This window comes from Lutra lutra, chromosome 11 (genome assembly GCF_902655055.1).
Source record: "Lutra lutra chromosome 11, mLutLut1.2, whole genome shotgun sequence".
Classification (NCBI taxonomy): domain Eukaryota; kingdom Metazoa; phylum Chordata; class Mammalia; order Carnivora; family Mustelidae; genus Lutra; species Lutra lutra.
Window position 1 is genome coordinate 56,328,276 of NC_062288.1, and position 16,081 is coordinate 56,344,356.

Below are 16,081 nucleotides of genomic sequence, written 5' to 3' on the forward strand. Positions count from 1 at the left end.
TTTAAGGAATTATTCAGAAATCTAACTGTATACCAGCATTGAAGGTCTCTTTGATATGATCAGACTTTTAAAGTTGTCCTTTATTTTATTTTATTTTATTATTTTTTTAAGATTTTATTTTTATTTATTTGACACAGAGAGAGAGGGCATAGGCAGGGGACCTGGAGAAGCAGGCTCCCTGCTGAGCAGAAAGCACAATGTAGGGCTGGATCCCAGGGTTCTGGGATCATGACCTTCATGAGCTGAAGGCAGATCCCAACTAACTGAGCTACTCAGGGGCCTCTATGTAAAAGTTTTCTAATAAAGTTTTATTTGATTTTTTTCTCAAATGTATATATATTTCTAAGATTGATTGATTGATTGATTGATTATGCTTCTGTGTAGAAGCAGGGGGACTGAGTCAAAGGGAGAGGGAGAATGAAAATCTCAAGCAGACTTGCTGCACCGTGTGGGGCCCAACACAGGGCTCCATCCCATGACCCTAAAATCATGGCGTGAGCTGAATCAAGAGTCTGATGCTTGACCAACTGAGTCACCCAGGTGCCCCATGAATCAAGTGTATTTTTAATTACAAATTATACCAGTTAACTGATGATTTTATATAAGGTTTTAGCAAGTACCTCTTCATAGCCAACATTGTATGTTGTAACTTTAGACCATTATTAAAGTGCAACTTTTTCTCACATCAACTTAAAAATTTCTTAATCTTTTCCTTTTTGCTTTTGTTTTTAAATAGACGTGTCAACATCAATGTTCGTTTTGGAAATGACCTCTCAGATGCTCTGCAAGTGTTAGATGAAGACTGCTTTACTATCCCAGCTTCTTTGACTGAATTAGAGAGAATTTGGACAGAATACAATCTTGCTCAGGAGAACATACAAACTTGTGAAAATGTGGTGGGTCCAGAATTTTTCTCTCTTATGGTTTTATTTGTTGATCATAAGGGGATATCATTTGGGAAAGATTGTGGATATTATAGTGATACTTTGCATGAAATCTTTAAATTTTATAGCATCTTCATATTAATATTTTGGTTCTCAATTTTCTTGCCTTGTTAAAAAAAGATAGAATAAATAAACGGTGATTGTGGATAAAGTGTTAAGAAAATCTTTTCCCCTTTTGCATGAACTTTTGACCATTGGTCAATTCCTTCTCTTTTTCTTTGGTAATTTAATAAAATGATATTTCAGTCATGTTACTAGGCAGCATTGGTTAGGTAAATCTCCCTAGTTGGTAATTTATATCTGGACTTGAGAAACTTTAAACTGCAGATGCTTGGTGGAGGCTCTTGAAACTGGGCATACCATCCTTGAGGAACTTTGGAAGCTATGCCTATAAAAGATGGTGGCTTTTGAAGGGGATGAAGCTTGTAAGGCATGGTGGTTGAGACACCTGCTAATGTATCTTGTTTTGGGATCTGAGTGGTGTGTTTTATGCTGCAGTATTGGACTCTGCCTTACTATTAAATGCTATTTAAGCACCCATTATTGAAAGGTGGTTATTTGTGGGTAGGGGAGGGTATGAAGAACAGAATATTTCCTATGAAATCTTTATTAGCATAGGTACAAGTATATTTCTTCTCACAATTTTCTTTAGTTTATATTGAGCTGAACAGAGCTCCTATTTTTCATATGAAGATACTTACCACAATCATAACTTTCCATAGTACCTATGAGTTCCATACTTGTGTTTGAAGTTGTTCCATCTAAATTATTGGTGGTTTCTGTGGTTTCTACCTCTGGGGATTGTACCCCAAAAGTCATCTTCCTAGTTCATACTTAGTTTGCTCAGTTGCCAATAGCTGACTGTAGGTGAGAAGAACAGAATAACTAGGTCTTTGGAAATGCCCAGAATGTTAAATTTGTACAAGGGACTGTATTTGTGTCATTTTACATGTTAGACCCTAACTGATCACTTCTGATTACAGAAGAAAAAAGTGACAAAAGCAATGAGTTTTGAATCTATATGAAACACAGGTAATGTTATTAGGTAGTTTATAAACTTTTTCTTTACACTTTTAAAATGGACAGTTTTGTTCTTATTTTATAAATGAGGAAATTGAGGCCTACAGGGTTTAAGGAAATTGCTGAAGATTAAATAGTTATAAATGTTAAAACGGTATTTGAACCTAGGTATGTCTGCCTGCAAGGTGTATTCTCTTTCCATTTAAACTATGTTGTCGATATTAAAGTAATTCATGATGTCTTGTCTTTTCTTTTATTTCTTTTTTTTTTTTAAGAATTTTTAAAATTTATTTGACAGAGGGAGAGAGGCAGTGAGAGAGAGAACACGAACAGAGGGTGTGGGAGAAGGAGAAGCAGACTTCCCGCTGAGCAGGAGCCTGATGTGGGGCTGGATCCCAGGACACTGGGATCATGACCTGAGCCAAAGGCAGACTCTTAACTGACTGAGCCACGCAGGTGCCCCTCTAGTAGATTAAAAAAAAAAATTATTTATTTACATAAGTAATCTCTACACCCAATGTGGAGCTCGAACTCACGACTCTAAGATCAAGAGTCATATGCTGTCCAGGCTGAGCCAGCCAGATGCTCCTTTGATGTTTTTTTTTAAAGGAGATATTTGGGGGCACCTGGGTAGCTCAGTCATTAAGCATCTGCCTTCAGTTCAGGTCATGATTCTAGGGTCCTGGGATTGTGAAGCTGCATCGGGCTCCCTGCTCAGTGAGAAGCCTGCTTCTCTCTCTCCCACTCCCCCTGTTTGTGTTCCCTCTTTCGCTGTCTCTCTCTTTGTCAAATAAATAAAATCTTTAAAAAAAAAAATAAAGGACTTATTTGTTTTTGCTTACTGCTAACGTTTCAAGATTTAATTTTGGGCTTCATTTCCTGAAAGTTCATTTAATAGACTGAAGAGTGGATTATAACTGCTGCTTAGAGTTGCCTTTTTTTTTTTTTTTTTTTTTTTTTTTAAAGATTTTATTTATTCATTTGACAGAGAGAGATCACAAGTAGACGGAGAGGCAGGCAGAGAGAGAGAGAGAGAGAGAGAGAGAGGGAAGCAGGCTCCCCGCCAAGCAGAGAGCCCGATGCGGGACTCGATCCCAGGACCCTGAGATCATGACCTGAGCCGAAGGCAGCGGCTTAACCCACTGAGCCACCCAGGCGCCCCCCTTTTTTTTTTTTTTTTAAAGAGAGGGTGAGGAGAGGCAGAGGGAAAGGGAGAGAGAATCTTAAGCAGGTTCCATGCCTAGTGCAGAGCCACATCTCATGATGAGACCATGACCTGAGGTCATATCAAAAGGTGGACACTGAGCTATCCAGGCATCCGACATTTTATTTCCCTTATTGAACTTAATTTAGGTCTTAGTGTTATTTCATTTATGTATTTTGCACAGTACCTCAACTTGATTGCCATGTGTATTTTTGATGAAGAGATTCTTTTCTTTTTTGCATATAGTTATAAAATGGCCTGGTTGAACTTAAACAAAAAAGAATATAAAATTCAAGCTTTTTAGTGTATGTGGCAGACACTGTAATAGGTAGCAGAGACACAGATTTGTTTAAGACATGATTCTCTTGGGTATGGGATATACATATAAATAGTTTCAATGTAGCTTGATAAGTACTATAATAGAGATAATGCATAGAATTCTTGGATCTCTCTCATATGCCTATTTCCAAACCTAAACAAATTGGAGGTTTTAACCATGGTGGAGATTAACTGAATCTCGAAGGATAAGTAGTTGAAGGAATTGACAGGTGGAATGGGAGCAGGAGGGAGTTAGTGTATAATTAATAATAGGAACTTGGATAATTTTTTAAGAAAAACAAAAATTTCAGTATTGTCCATATAGTGGGAAAAATAAGAGTAGGATTATGAAATATCTTATTTCTAATTAAGGGAAAGAAGCTCTTTGTTAGTTTGGTGATCTCAGGAGAAAGATGCTTGTCTTAAAAGCTACGGTGTTTGGAGAATGTGATGTTAAATTTTACTCACTTTAAGACATTATTTTTTTTTTTACATAGGTCAGTGTGTATTAAAAAAAAAACCACCTGGTGTATTAATGATGGTTATTCTTTGTTTTCTTTCTCCAGAATGAAGGGAGTAGTTTGATTGCCAAAAGAAATGAAGTGCAACAGAAACTGAACATGGCAGTGGAAATTTTTATTCTGGAAGTAGATGAGTTACCTCTTAATAAACGCTTGAAAACATTGCAGGTTAGAATTTAAAAAGATATATATACATTAAAATATGTTTATCATTTGAGAGGTGAAATTTGCATTTACCTTGAGACTTCAGATAGTACTGATGGCTACAAAAATTTTTCTTCTTTTTGATGAATTCAAATTTCTTTTTAATAGGATTAAAATACTACTTTAATCTATTTAATATGTTTATATATGTATATCTATCCTGCAAATAAGGTAAAATGGTCAGACACATCAGGATTGCTAGAGCGGCATTCACTGGCAAAACTCATGGAGACAGAAGCTGTAGTAGGCACGTGAGTCACTGTTGTCTGTTGCATTCCAGCAGAAAATCTGGTAGGGTCACATGTCAAGACTTTAGAAGAAGAGTCCTGATCCAGTATCAGGGGCTAGAGAACAGTAGCTCTAGGTTGTTAGGCAACCTTATCTTCAGCCTTATCCTGCCATCTCTGCAATGACTTTAATTTGGAGTGAATGGACATGTGACAGTGTTATGAAACATTTTTCTCTTCATTTATTCAGATTTTTTTTTATTCTCCTTTAATGATGTTTTAAAATTTTTCTCTAAAAACCCTCTGGCATTTCTTCATTTAACTTCAAAATATGTATACTTTTGGTTGCTTTTGTGGCTATTACCTTATTTTCCATTTCTTAGTTATTTTTGGTGGTGTAGTGGAATACTGTTGATTTTTATTTATTTATTTGTTTATTTATTCTTACTGTTTTTTTTAAAAATATTTTATTTATTTATTTGACAGAGATCATAAGTAGGCAGAGAGATAGGCGGAGGGGGGGGGAGGCAGGCTCCCCGCTGAGTAGAGAGCCCGATGTGGGGCTCGATCCCAGGACCCTGGGATCATGACCTGAGCTGAAGGCAGAGGCACAACCCACTGAGCCACCCAGGTGCCCTTTTACAGTTGATTTTTATACATTGATATCTCTGGCAATTCTCCTGAACTCTTTTAGTTCTCATTTCTCTATTAATATTCTTTGAACTTTCTTTGTGGTCATATCATTTGAAAACAATAGCCATCTTCTCCATCTACTTTTTATATATCTTTGGACTTTTACTGCATTGGTCAGCATCTTTAGTAACAAGTTAAATCTTGGCTGTGCTATTTGGCATCCTTGTCTTACTTTGGACTGCAGGGAATGAGTTTGCTAGAGAGTTGGGGAAAAGGATATTCAGGGACATCTTGACACTGTCCCTTTCTGTCTGCCTGGAGGAAGATGTAGTTTAGATAATACCACGTATAGTATAAGTTCTTCCAGAATTGTGAAGTAACCTTTGCATGCAAAAGGGCAGTGGTGTAGTAAGAATATACCTGTCTATAGTGCAGTTTTTACTTTACCCTGTAAAGGTTTTTTTCTTCTCATGAACTGCTAGTAAACATAGGTTTGCAACCGAGATCGTTGTAAAAACTCTTCTTAAAGTTTAATCTTATGAGAGTTTTTGCTATATCTGGTTTGTTTCCCTTTATATTATTCCCCTTGGTCACCAGAATATTTTTTAAACTTCTATTTTGATGAAGTAGTTTGATATTTACCTATATTCTTCAAATACTTAAGAAATAAAACCTATAATTCTATGATGGAGGTCAAAGAAGTTAAAGTTCATGATTTCTGATTTCCTCAACAGTTACTGAGACTTCTTTTGTGGCCTAAAATACATGGTTGATTGTTAATGACTGTTCCTTATAAGTTAAAAAAGAAAGTATATTCCAGGTGTACTTGGTATGCAGGTCCTGATGTATAGCTATTATTTTAATCCTTAATCTTCTGTATCTTTTCTTAGTTTTTGATCTGATCAGTTTATCAGTTTTGAGATATTTTTGTTATATATTCTAGTTCTTTAATTGTTAAAAAAAAGTCAGTGCTGGGGCGCCTGGGTGGCTCAGTGGGTTAAGCCTCTGCCTTCGGCTCAGGTCATGATCTCAGGGTCCTGGGATCGAGCCCCACATCAGGCTCTCTGCTCAGCGGGGAGCCTGCTTCCCCCTCTCTCTCTGCCTGCCTCTCTGCCTACTTGTGCTCTCTCTCTCTCTGTCAAATAAATAAATAAATAAAATATTAAAAAAAAAAAAAAGTGCTGGGGCACCTGGGTGGCTCAGTTGTTAAGCTTCTGCCTTCAGTTGAGGTCATGATCCCAGGGTCCTGGGATCAAACCCAGTGTCAGGCTCCCTGCTCAGCAGGAAGCCTGCTTCTTCCTCTCTCATTCCCCCTGCTTGTATTCCCCCTCTCACTGTGTCTTTCTCTGTCAAATGAATAAATCAAATCTTTAAAAAAAAAAAAAGTCAGTGTTGTATTTATGGGTGTTAATGTATTTATGATTGTTATGTATTTTATTTTATTTTACTTTATTTATTTATTTTAAAGATTTTATTTATTTGTTTGACAGAGAGAGACACAGTGAGAGAGGGAACAGAAGCACGGGGAGTGGGAGAAGCAGGCTTCCTGCTGAGCAGGGCGCCTGATGTGAGGCTCAATCCCAGGACTCTGGGATCATGACCTGAGTTGAAGGCAGACACTTAATGACTGAGCCACCCAGCCACCCCTGTTATGTATTTTAAACTGTTTTCTTTTCAACTATTACGTGACCTTACTTTTCCTTTATTGTGTTAAAATATTGTTTCCTTTAAAAATTCCTTTTCTGCCTCTGTTTTTTGGTTATTGTTTGCTTTGTTTATCTTCTTTCCCTCCCTTTATCTTATTTTTTATTTTTTATTTTAGAAGATTTTAATTTATTTATTTGACACAGAGAGAGAGCGTGCGCACAGCAGGGGTTAGGGGGAGCAGCAGAAGGAGAGGAAGAAATAGGCTCCCCACTGAACAAGGAGCCCAATGCAGGGTTTGATCCCAGGACCCTGGGATCATGACCTGAGCCAAAGGCAGATTCTTAACCTACTAAGCCACCAGACACCCCTCCCTCCCTTTATTTTAAATTGAATGTCTTTCTTAGACAACATACTAATGGATCATTTTTTAAAAGAATCTAATGTATAAATTTATCTGTTGATGGGTAACTTGATTTATATGTTTATAATTACTGTTTTATTAGAACTTATTTCTGTAATTATTTTGTGTTTCTGTTTGTCATGGTTTCTTCCCGCCCTCCCCCCTTTCCTACCTTATACCACTAATATCTTAGAACATTCTCATTTGCCTTTGAGTGTCTTCTCTCTGTGTATTTCCCTCCCAAAAAATCAGCTAACCAATTGTTTAGGATTTTAGTCACAGAGTGTTACAGGTATTGTAAATGATAATTCAAATAACAAACTTTAGAGTTATTCCCTCATTCTTATTTCATAAAAATTGTTGGATATCTTTTGGTTTTCTCTGTGTATTGGAGTATTTTCTCGAAGTACCCTTTTCCCTTAAATATTTATTTATTTATTTATTTATTTATTTATTTATTTATTTGAGAGAGAGAGAGAGAGAGAGAGATAGAGGAGGGAGGGGCAGAGGGAGAGGTTTTCAAGCAGACTCCCATTGAGTTTGGAGCCTGATGTGGGGCTCAGTGTCATGACTCATGAGATTATGGCCTGAGACGGAACTAAGAGTTGGATGCTTATTTGACTGAGCCACCCTGGTGCCCCCTCTAAGAGTACTTTCAAAGAAGTCTTTGTGTGGTTGATTTTGTAAAGTATTAAGTGTTTCAGTATAGCTTTTTTTGTTTGTTTGTTTGAGAAAATTTTAACATCACTTATTTATTTGAGAGAGAGTGTGAGCGATCCAGCATGGGGGTGGGGGGGGCAGGGAGGAGAAGCAGACTTCCTGCTCAGCAAGGACTCTGGGATCATGATGTGAGCCGAAGGTAGATGCTTAAGTAACTGACCACTCAGGCACCCCTGTCTTAGTATATCTTATTTAAACATTTAAACAGTTGATTGCATTTAAGCATTTTAAACAGTTGTTTCATTGGCTATAAAATATTTGATTCAAAGTCCATTTTTCTTTCAAAATTTGACAATAATAATCCATTGTCTTCTTCTCATAGTTGTTATCAGTCTGATTTTTGTTCTTCTGTGACGTTTTTTCTCCACTGAAAACTTTAATGTTTTCTCTTGACTTTATTCCTAATCTGCACTGAAGTTTCTATTTAATCTGAGTCAATTCAGTCTGAGATTTTCTATTTTCTTTAACTCTATGGAATATTTGATAATTATTTCTTAAGATATTATCCCTTCTTCTCTCCTACCCCCTCTCTCCCCAATTTACTTTGTCTTTTATCCTGGGACTTCTGTTAGATGTACGTTTAAATTTCTTCTATCCTCTACATATTTTAATTGTTCATCTATTTTTTCTATTTTTTTTATCCCTTTCTGTGTCTTTTTGGGGGGATCTGAGGAATCCTTGATTTAATCATCTAGCTCACTAATTAGTTCTCTAGCTGTATCCTTTTTGCCATTTAGTGAATGCATTGTGTTCTTTATTTCAAAGACTATTTCTTTTATACCTAATAATTTCAGTTGGTTATTGTTTATAAGTACTTGATTTTGCCTTGTGTTTACAGTATTCTTTTTTTATCTTTCTTTTTTTTCCCATTTTATTTTATTTTATATTTTTCAGTGTTCCAGCATTCATTGTTTATGCGCCACACCCATTGCGCCATGCAATACATGCCCTCCATAATACCCACCACCAGGCTCACCCAACCCCCTCACCCTTCTCCCCTCCAAAACCCTCAGTTTGTTTCTTAGAGTCCCCAGTCTCTCATGGTTTGTCTCCCCATCCAATTTCCCCCAACTCACTTCTCTCCATCTCCCAATGTCCTCTGTGTTATTCCTTATGCTCCACAAGTAAGTGAAACCATATGATACTTGACTTTCTCTGCTTGACTTATTTCACTCAGCATAATCTCTTCTAGTTCTGTCCATGTTGATACAAAATTTGGGTATTCATTGTTTCTGATGGAGGCATAATACTCCATTGTATATATGGACCATATCTTTATCCATTTGTCCATTGAAGGACATGTTGGTTCTTTCCACAGTTTGGCAACTGTGGCCATTGCTGCTATGAACATTGGGGTACAGATGGCCCTTCTTTTCACTACATCAGTATCTTTGGGGTAAATACCCAGTAGTGCGATTGCAGGATCATAGGGAAGTTCTATTTTTAATTTCTTAAGGAATCTCCACACTGTTTTCCAAAGTGGCTGCACCAACTTGCGTTGCTACCAAGAGTGTAAGAGGGTTCCCCTTTCTCCACATCCTCTCCCAACATATGGTGTAAAAGAATGGCTGAGTTTCATTCTTCTATACATAGCTGTCGAATTTTCCCAGCACCATTTATTGAAGAGACTGTCTTTTTTCCACTGTATATTTTTTCCTGCTTTGTCAAAGATTAGTTGACCATAGAGTTGAGGGTCCATATCTGGCCTTTCTACTCCGTTCCACTGGTCTGTGTGTCTGTTTTTGTGCCAGTGCCGTGCTGTCTTGGTGATCACAGCTTTGTAGTAAAGCTTGAAATCAGGCAACGTGATGCCCCCAGTTTTGTTTTTCTTTTTCAACATTTCCTTAGCAATTCGGGGTCTCTTCTGGTTCCATACAAATTTTAGGATTGTTTGTTCCAGCTCTTCAAAAAATGCCAGTGGAGTTTTGATTGGGATGGCATTGAAAGTATAGGTCTAGGCAGTATAGCAGTATAGACATTTTAACAATGTTCAACTTCTTTCAAGATATGTCCCGAAAGGCAAAGGAAACAAAAGGGAAAATGAACTTTTGGGACTTCATCAAGATCAAAAGCCTTTGCAAAGTATTCTTTCTTTTTGTTGAGAGTATTTGTTATGCTTATTTCAAATTCTTGATTTTGCTTCCTTTTTATAAGGTGGCTTAGATTGTTTATAAGTTCTTCTGTTAGTCACACACTTTATCCTCCTCTGTACCCCCTTCAAAGGTCTCTTACTTACTTGGAGAACTATAAGCTATCTTGGTTCTGTGCTGTTGTGTAGGTAGGGGATAGGGTGATAGAGGGTTCCGAGGGAGGGGTGAAAGCTTGGAATATAACTTCAAAGACTTCAGGTGGGTTTAGAGAATAGGATGGGGTTGTTTCTCAGAGCTTCTAGGCTTAAAGTTTGGGCTCAGCTACTACCTGTAGGCTTTTATTCTAGATGATCTTACTCTTCAGTGGACCTCCCAGTCCCTCTGCCTCAGCCACTACTCTTTTTTTTTTTTTTTAAAGATTTTATTTATTTTTTTGACAGAGAGAGATCACAAGTAGACAGAGAGGCAGGCAGAGAGAGAGAGGGAAGCAGGCTCCCCGCTGAGCAGAGAGCCCGATGAGGGACTCGATCCCAGGACTCTGAGATCATGACCTGAGCCGAAGGCAGCAGCTTAACCCACTGAGCCACCCAGGCGCCCGCCACTACTCTTTTTCAGGGGTTACTACCCTTGGGTGTAAATGCCACCAGGTATTCAGGGGAAAAGGGAAGAAAAGAAAATGCTTAGGGGATGGCTGACTTTTTTTCTGTACAGGTTATCAATTTTTGCCTCGTTTAGTTCTTGTACTTGTGTTAAGTCCATTGCCTCTTGCTTTGTGCTTCTGCTTTACAGTGTGAGAGGGAAGGGTGTATGAAGAAGGTTCCCTTTTCCCACATGCTATTTTTGCTGTGGTACAAGCCTTCTTCTACTTTGCAATGACTTGCTCATTGCTAAGCACCAGCTATCTTGTCTTTCCAAGAGTTTCTTAGAGTTTTGTGATAAAAATTTCTAGGATTTTTTTTAAAGTTTTCCCCTTGTCTCAGTGACATTTCTAGAGTTTTGTTCCTAGAGAGTGCCACTAGGCTATCTTGTCTCTTCTAGTCCTTTCTAAAATGCTTTTTAAGTTCATATATATATTCAGTGTTTTCCTTAGTTGGAATTATTTGTCTAACTTTTATTATTATAATCCAAATAAATCACCTTCTAGTAGCTTTATATTTTCATATCTAATGTTTCTAAGTTTTATTTATAAGATTCTTAAGGATTGGGATTCAACATATTGCTTTTCTGTCTCACAGATTTTAATATGGTGCTTTTGAATCCTATTATGAAGTTAATAAACTTTAACAAACAAATATATTTCTATAGGATCTGTCAACCTCTTTAGAGGCAGTATATGGACAGGCCAAAGAAGGGACAAACTCTGAAGAAATACTTAAGAAATTTTATGACTGGAAGTGTGATAAAAGAAAAGAGTTCACCAGTGTTAGAAGTGAAACAGAGGTTTCTCTACAACGTCTCGTAGCATGGTTCCAGAACACTGTAAAGGTAATAGCCCTTGCCCAGTGTTGGTGTTGATGTTGTAGTGTAAAGCAGGGAATATTGGTTTTATAATAATTTTCCAAGTGTAATTTACTTCTATTTTGAGGAGGAGAAATGAAGAGGAAGAGAGGGATTGAGGGGAAGTTGACTGGAATAGAGGAGTGAGGGATTTACATATTTTTATTCTCTAGGAACATATATGGAAAACAGCTTCATAAGCCTTTATAGGTATAAGAAAGTATCACTGGCATTTATTACAAGTGTGGTGTATTTTCTATAGCTATAGTGTAGAGATAAGGGTCTTACTGTATTTACATGTGCTGAAAGGGTAGTAGAGCTTTCTTCTTTGTTTAGTTTCTTTTTTAGCAAGATGTGTGTTTTAACATTAGTTGGCCAGCTCCTTATGCTGAAAGTATTTTAATTGGCAGTGTTTAAGTTTTTTAAGTTTTAGATATCTTAAATATCTTAAAGATATCTAACATAAATGGAGAATACTAATCTCAGTTGGTACTAAACATTAGAAATGATGTTTTGTGTATTATTATTCTTAGTTCTTATTTATTATCACAAAAACACCATGTAATTTTCCAAAAGCTGTGGGGGCATGTAGTTTTGTATTAATATACTTGGAATCCTAATTAAATTTCAGCCTCATTTTGTTGCTGATTCTCTGTTTTCTCTGTTCTGTCTGCTTTACAACCTTCTCAGCAAGGGCGAGGACACCCAAGGTGTCATTTATCTGTGTGAATGGTTTACAGATATGCATTTCTAGCTTTGTTTTGGGGGAAAAAAGTCTTTAATCTCTCAGCTACTTCCAGAGCTCTTCATTTTGGTACTTTTTAATGGACATATTAACATTAATTATTTCTTTTTTGTCTTTTGTTGTTGATTAGAATGCCTTTCTGCTTAGGTTAACTATCATGTATCCTTTTCTTTCATTTCCGTAGCTGTTTCCCTAATCAAGATCTCCATAATCACATATCTTATCTCTGAAATCAAAGTGACTGTTTAGGACTTTTATGTTCTATATGATAATTTAGGCCCATGATTTTATTCTATTTAACACTTTATTATAAAGTCTATTTCCTGATAGAAAATATCTTTGTTTTCCTAATGAGATGGAGGTCATCTGGGTTTAATCTTTATCTCCAGATTCCTAAATACTTAGTAGTTCATCATGAGATACCAAGTATAATCGTATGTCTTTTTTATTAAAGAGCGCTGACATTGTCTGCCTACTACCTATCAGATTTAAACTTTTCACCTGAACATTTAAGTTTCTTACCAGCTTATAGTCAGACTGTTTTCTTTTACTGTCCTCACAAAGTCTTGGTCTTGTTTCTGTTTTTTTTTTCCTTCATACTTTTCCTCTTATGTCTCTAAGCCACAGATTATGTTAAAAAATCTGTGTTTTATGTGTGTGATATGTGTATGCCTTTTCTTTTTTGATGTGAAGGTTTGGGGAGGGCAGTAATTTATCTTTCTTGTGTGTCCTTACTTCCCCCCCACATTGCCCAGTGCATAGGCTAATGCTCTGCTCTAGGTATAACAACACAACACTAATAGTAAATAATTAAATGATATACTTTCATGTTTTAATTTTTTGCAAATGAGGCTTTTGATCTCTCTGTGGAAGAATCACAAACTTCTGAAGACACAATCAGTAGTCTTGATGAAATCCTAGAGAAGACTGAGTCAAGTATCTGCAAAGAGCTGGAGATATCTCTGATTGTGAGTATTGATATTCTTCATTACTGCTTCCTTTGAAGCAAGGTGGTTTTTCTTGCTAATTAGAAAGTATGAAGACTGATCTTAGGTTTCCTCTTATAGACCTATATGAAATAGTAACATTGTCAAGTTCTAATCTAAGCACAATGCAAATTTTTATTCTTTCACAGAGTGATAATTTCATTTTTTAAGGTTTTTATTTTAATGCCTGTTAGTTAACATACAGTGTTATATTAGTTTCAGATGTACAGTACAGTTAATTCAGCACTTCCATACATCATCCTGTGCTCCTCTTGACAGGTGAACTCCTTAATCTTCATCACATATTTAATCCATTCCCACACCCCCTTTTCGTCTGGTAACCATCACTTTGTTAAATGATGTGTACTTTCTTTTTTTTTCTCTTCCATATTTTTATTCAAATTCTTATTAGATAACATTAGTGTAATAAGTGCTTATAGGAGTAGAATTTAGTGATTCATCACTTACATATAACATCCAGTGCTCATCATAACAAGTGCCCTCCTTAATACCCATCTCCTGATATTTTCATTTTAATAGGACATTTCACATTAAAAAATTAAACTTAACATTTAATTCCAGGAAAACTCTTCTTAATTCGAGTGTGTTAGCTTTCTGTGTCATTTGATTCTTCAGTCCATCATACCCAATGACTGTAAAAAAAGACTTCAGAATTTGTGAAAAATTAAAATAAAATCTGAAAGAGCTTTGGAAGTGCATATATAAGACCGATTAGTAGCTCCCTTTCTGTTCTGTGTATGTTCTCTATTGTCATGCCAAGTTAAAAATTAGTGTAGCTCTTCCAAAGAGCATTTTGTAATGTTATTATTGCTCACTGAGACTCTTTCCCAGTTTTTCTGGCTGTTTACCGAAGTCTCGTTGGTTATATTGTTCCTTTTACTTGTTTCTTTTCACCTTTTGCAGTTTTATTCAGGTTGGCATTGAAAAATACATATACGTTTCTGTATTTCCCTATTTTAAAATAGTCTATTTTTAATAGTATTTAGATGGTTTAGTCAGACTTTATTTTTTTATTGCTGAAATATGATTAACATACAATGTTGCATTAATTTTAGGTGTACAACATAGTAATTTAACATTTCTATACATTATTCAGTGCTCACCAGGGTAATCTTAGTCAGTGTCAGTCACCTTGCAAGACTGTTAAAATATGATTGACTATGTTCTCTGTGCTGTACTTTTCATCTCCATGACTTATTTATTCTATAACTGGAAGTTTGTATCTCTTTGTCAGACTTGATTTTAAAAGATTTTATTTATTTATTTGACAGAGAGAGATCACAGGGAGGCAGAGAGGCAGGCAGAGAGAGAGGAAGCAGGCTCTCTGCTGAGCAGAGAGCCTGATGTGGGGCTCGATCCCAGGACCCTGAGATCATGACCTGAGCTGAAGGCAGAGGCTTTAACCCACTGAGCCACCCAGATGCCCCCAGACTTGATTTTAGAAATGGTTGTTAATAGATGATTTCTAAAAATAAAATGTTGAAGTTCTTTGTATTGTTTGGTTCTTAAATTTAGTGTAGTGGTATTCGTGATTTCCTTTAATACTACTCTAGAAAGCTATAGGAATAATGATGTAATGGGAGCAAAATTTTCCATATGAACATCTTTCACATCAGTGTCTCTTCTATCTAGAAAAAGATGTGTTTAAGAAATACTTTGGGGTCACCTAGGTGGCTCAGTCATTAAGTTCTGCCTTTGGCTTAGGTCATGATCCCAGGGTCTGGGATGGAGCCAGGTGTCAGGCTCCTTGCTCTGTGTAAAGCCTGCTTCTCCTCTCCCACTCTTCCTGCTTGTGTTCCTTCTCTCATTGTCTCTCTTTCTGTCAAATAAATAAAATCTTAAAAAAAGATACTTTGGAAAAAAATAGAATTTTTAAAAGGCATTTTTTAAAAAAGTTTGTTCATTGTTATTGGAGGTTTAAATTATTTTGGATACTCTTTTGTGAATAATTCTATGTGTATGATTTATTTCACTTAGGAGCAAGGTGATGAGGACAAGGAGGTCATTTTAAATACATATAGTCAAGTACTACAAAAGATCCGTTCAGAGGAAAGGCTTATTGCTACAGTACAATCCAAGTACAAGGACAGTATTGAGGTTGGATTATGCTTTATTTTTCAGGTCTTCTATATTGATGCTTTGGATTTTTTAATACTTAAATTTTCCTCAAATAGTTAAATACCCAGTGTATATGTAACTAATTATTATTGCTAGAAGAACAGTATAGTTAGCTGATGTGTAATTAAATTCACCCCACAGTGAAAATAGTGGTTTAATTGATAAAAATATATTGCATTTTTGGATTGTGTTCTTCAAAACCTAATCTTTACTGGGACACCTGGGTGTCGCAGTCAGTTGAGTGTTTGGCTTTTGATTTCGACTTGGGTCATGATTTCGGGGTCTTAGGACGGAGGCCCCCCCCATTGGGCTCTACTCTCAGCAGAGTCTGCTTGGGATTCTCTCTTGCTCTTCCTCTGCTCCTCTTGCTTTCTCTTTCTCTAAAATAAATAAATAAATCTTAAAAAAAAATAAAGCTTCATCTCTACTATCATTATCTTTATGCCTGTACAGGTTTACAGTAGAAGATTTGCTAAATGCAGAAAAATAAGAAGAAATAAAAACATTGATTATAATCCTCTTACCCTAAGAAGTAGATACTCAGGGCTAGTTTCAGAGTATTTTCTTTTTGGATGGTGACATATATATGTACAAATATCATGTGCATTGCATTGTTTTGTAAACGGTTTTGAAAATATTTCTTCATTTAGTGGTATATTATGAATACTATCCCATGTGATTAATGATTCTTCTATACTTTCATTTTTTTTTTTAAAGATTTTATTTATTTATTTGACAGAGAGAAATCACAAGTAGGCAGAGAGGCAGGCAGAGAGAGAGGAGGAA

General features: G+C 36.3%; 1 protein-coding gene across 5 annotated transcripts in view; it reads left to right on the plus strand.

Moving 5' to 3' along the window:
* STK31 (serine/threonine kinase 31) overlaps nt 1-16,081 on the plus strand; it is a 91,398-nt gene that overhangs the window by 35,319 nt on the left and 39,998 nt on the right. For 4 of the 5 annotated variants that reach the window (XM_047695936.1, XM_047695935.1, XM_047695937.1 and 1 more), the window contains exons 10-14: nt 737-896; nt 4,053-4,175; nt 11,234-11,413; nt 13,022-13,138; nt 15,155-15,274. In XM_047695936.1, the coding sequence (XP_047551892.1) occupies nt 737-896; nt 4,053-4,175; nt 11,234-11,413; nt 13,022-13,138; nt 15,155-15,274 (700 nt within the window). The remainder of the gene's footprint in view (nt 1-736; nt 897-4,052; nt 4,176-11,233; nt 11,414-13,021; nt 13,139-15,154; nt 15,275-16,081) is intronic. The other variant, XM_047695938.1, reaches the window with a different exon arrangement.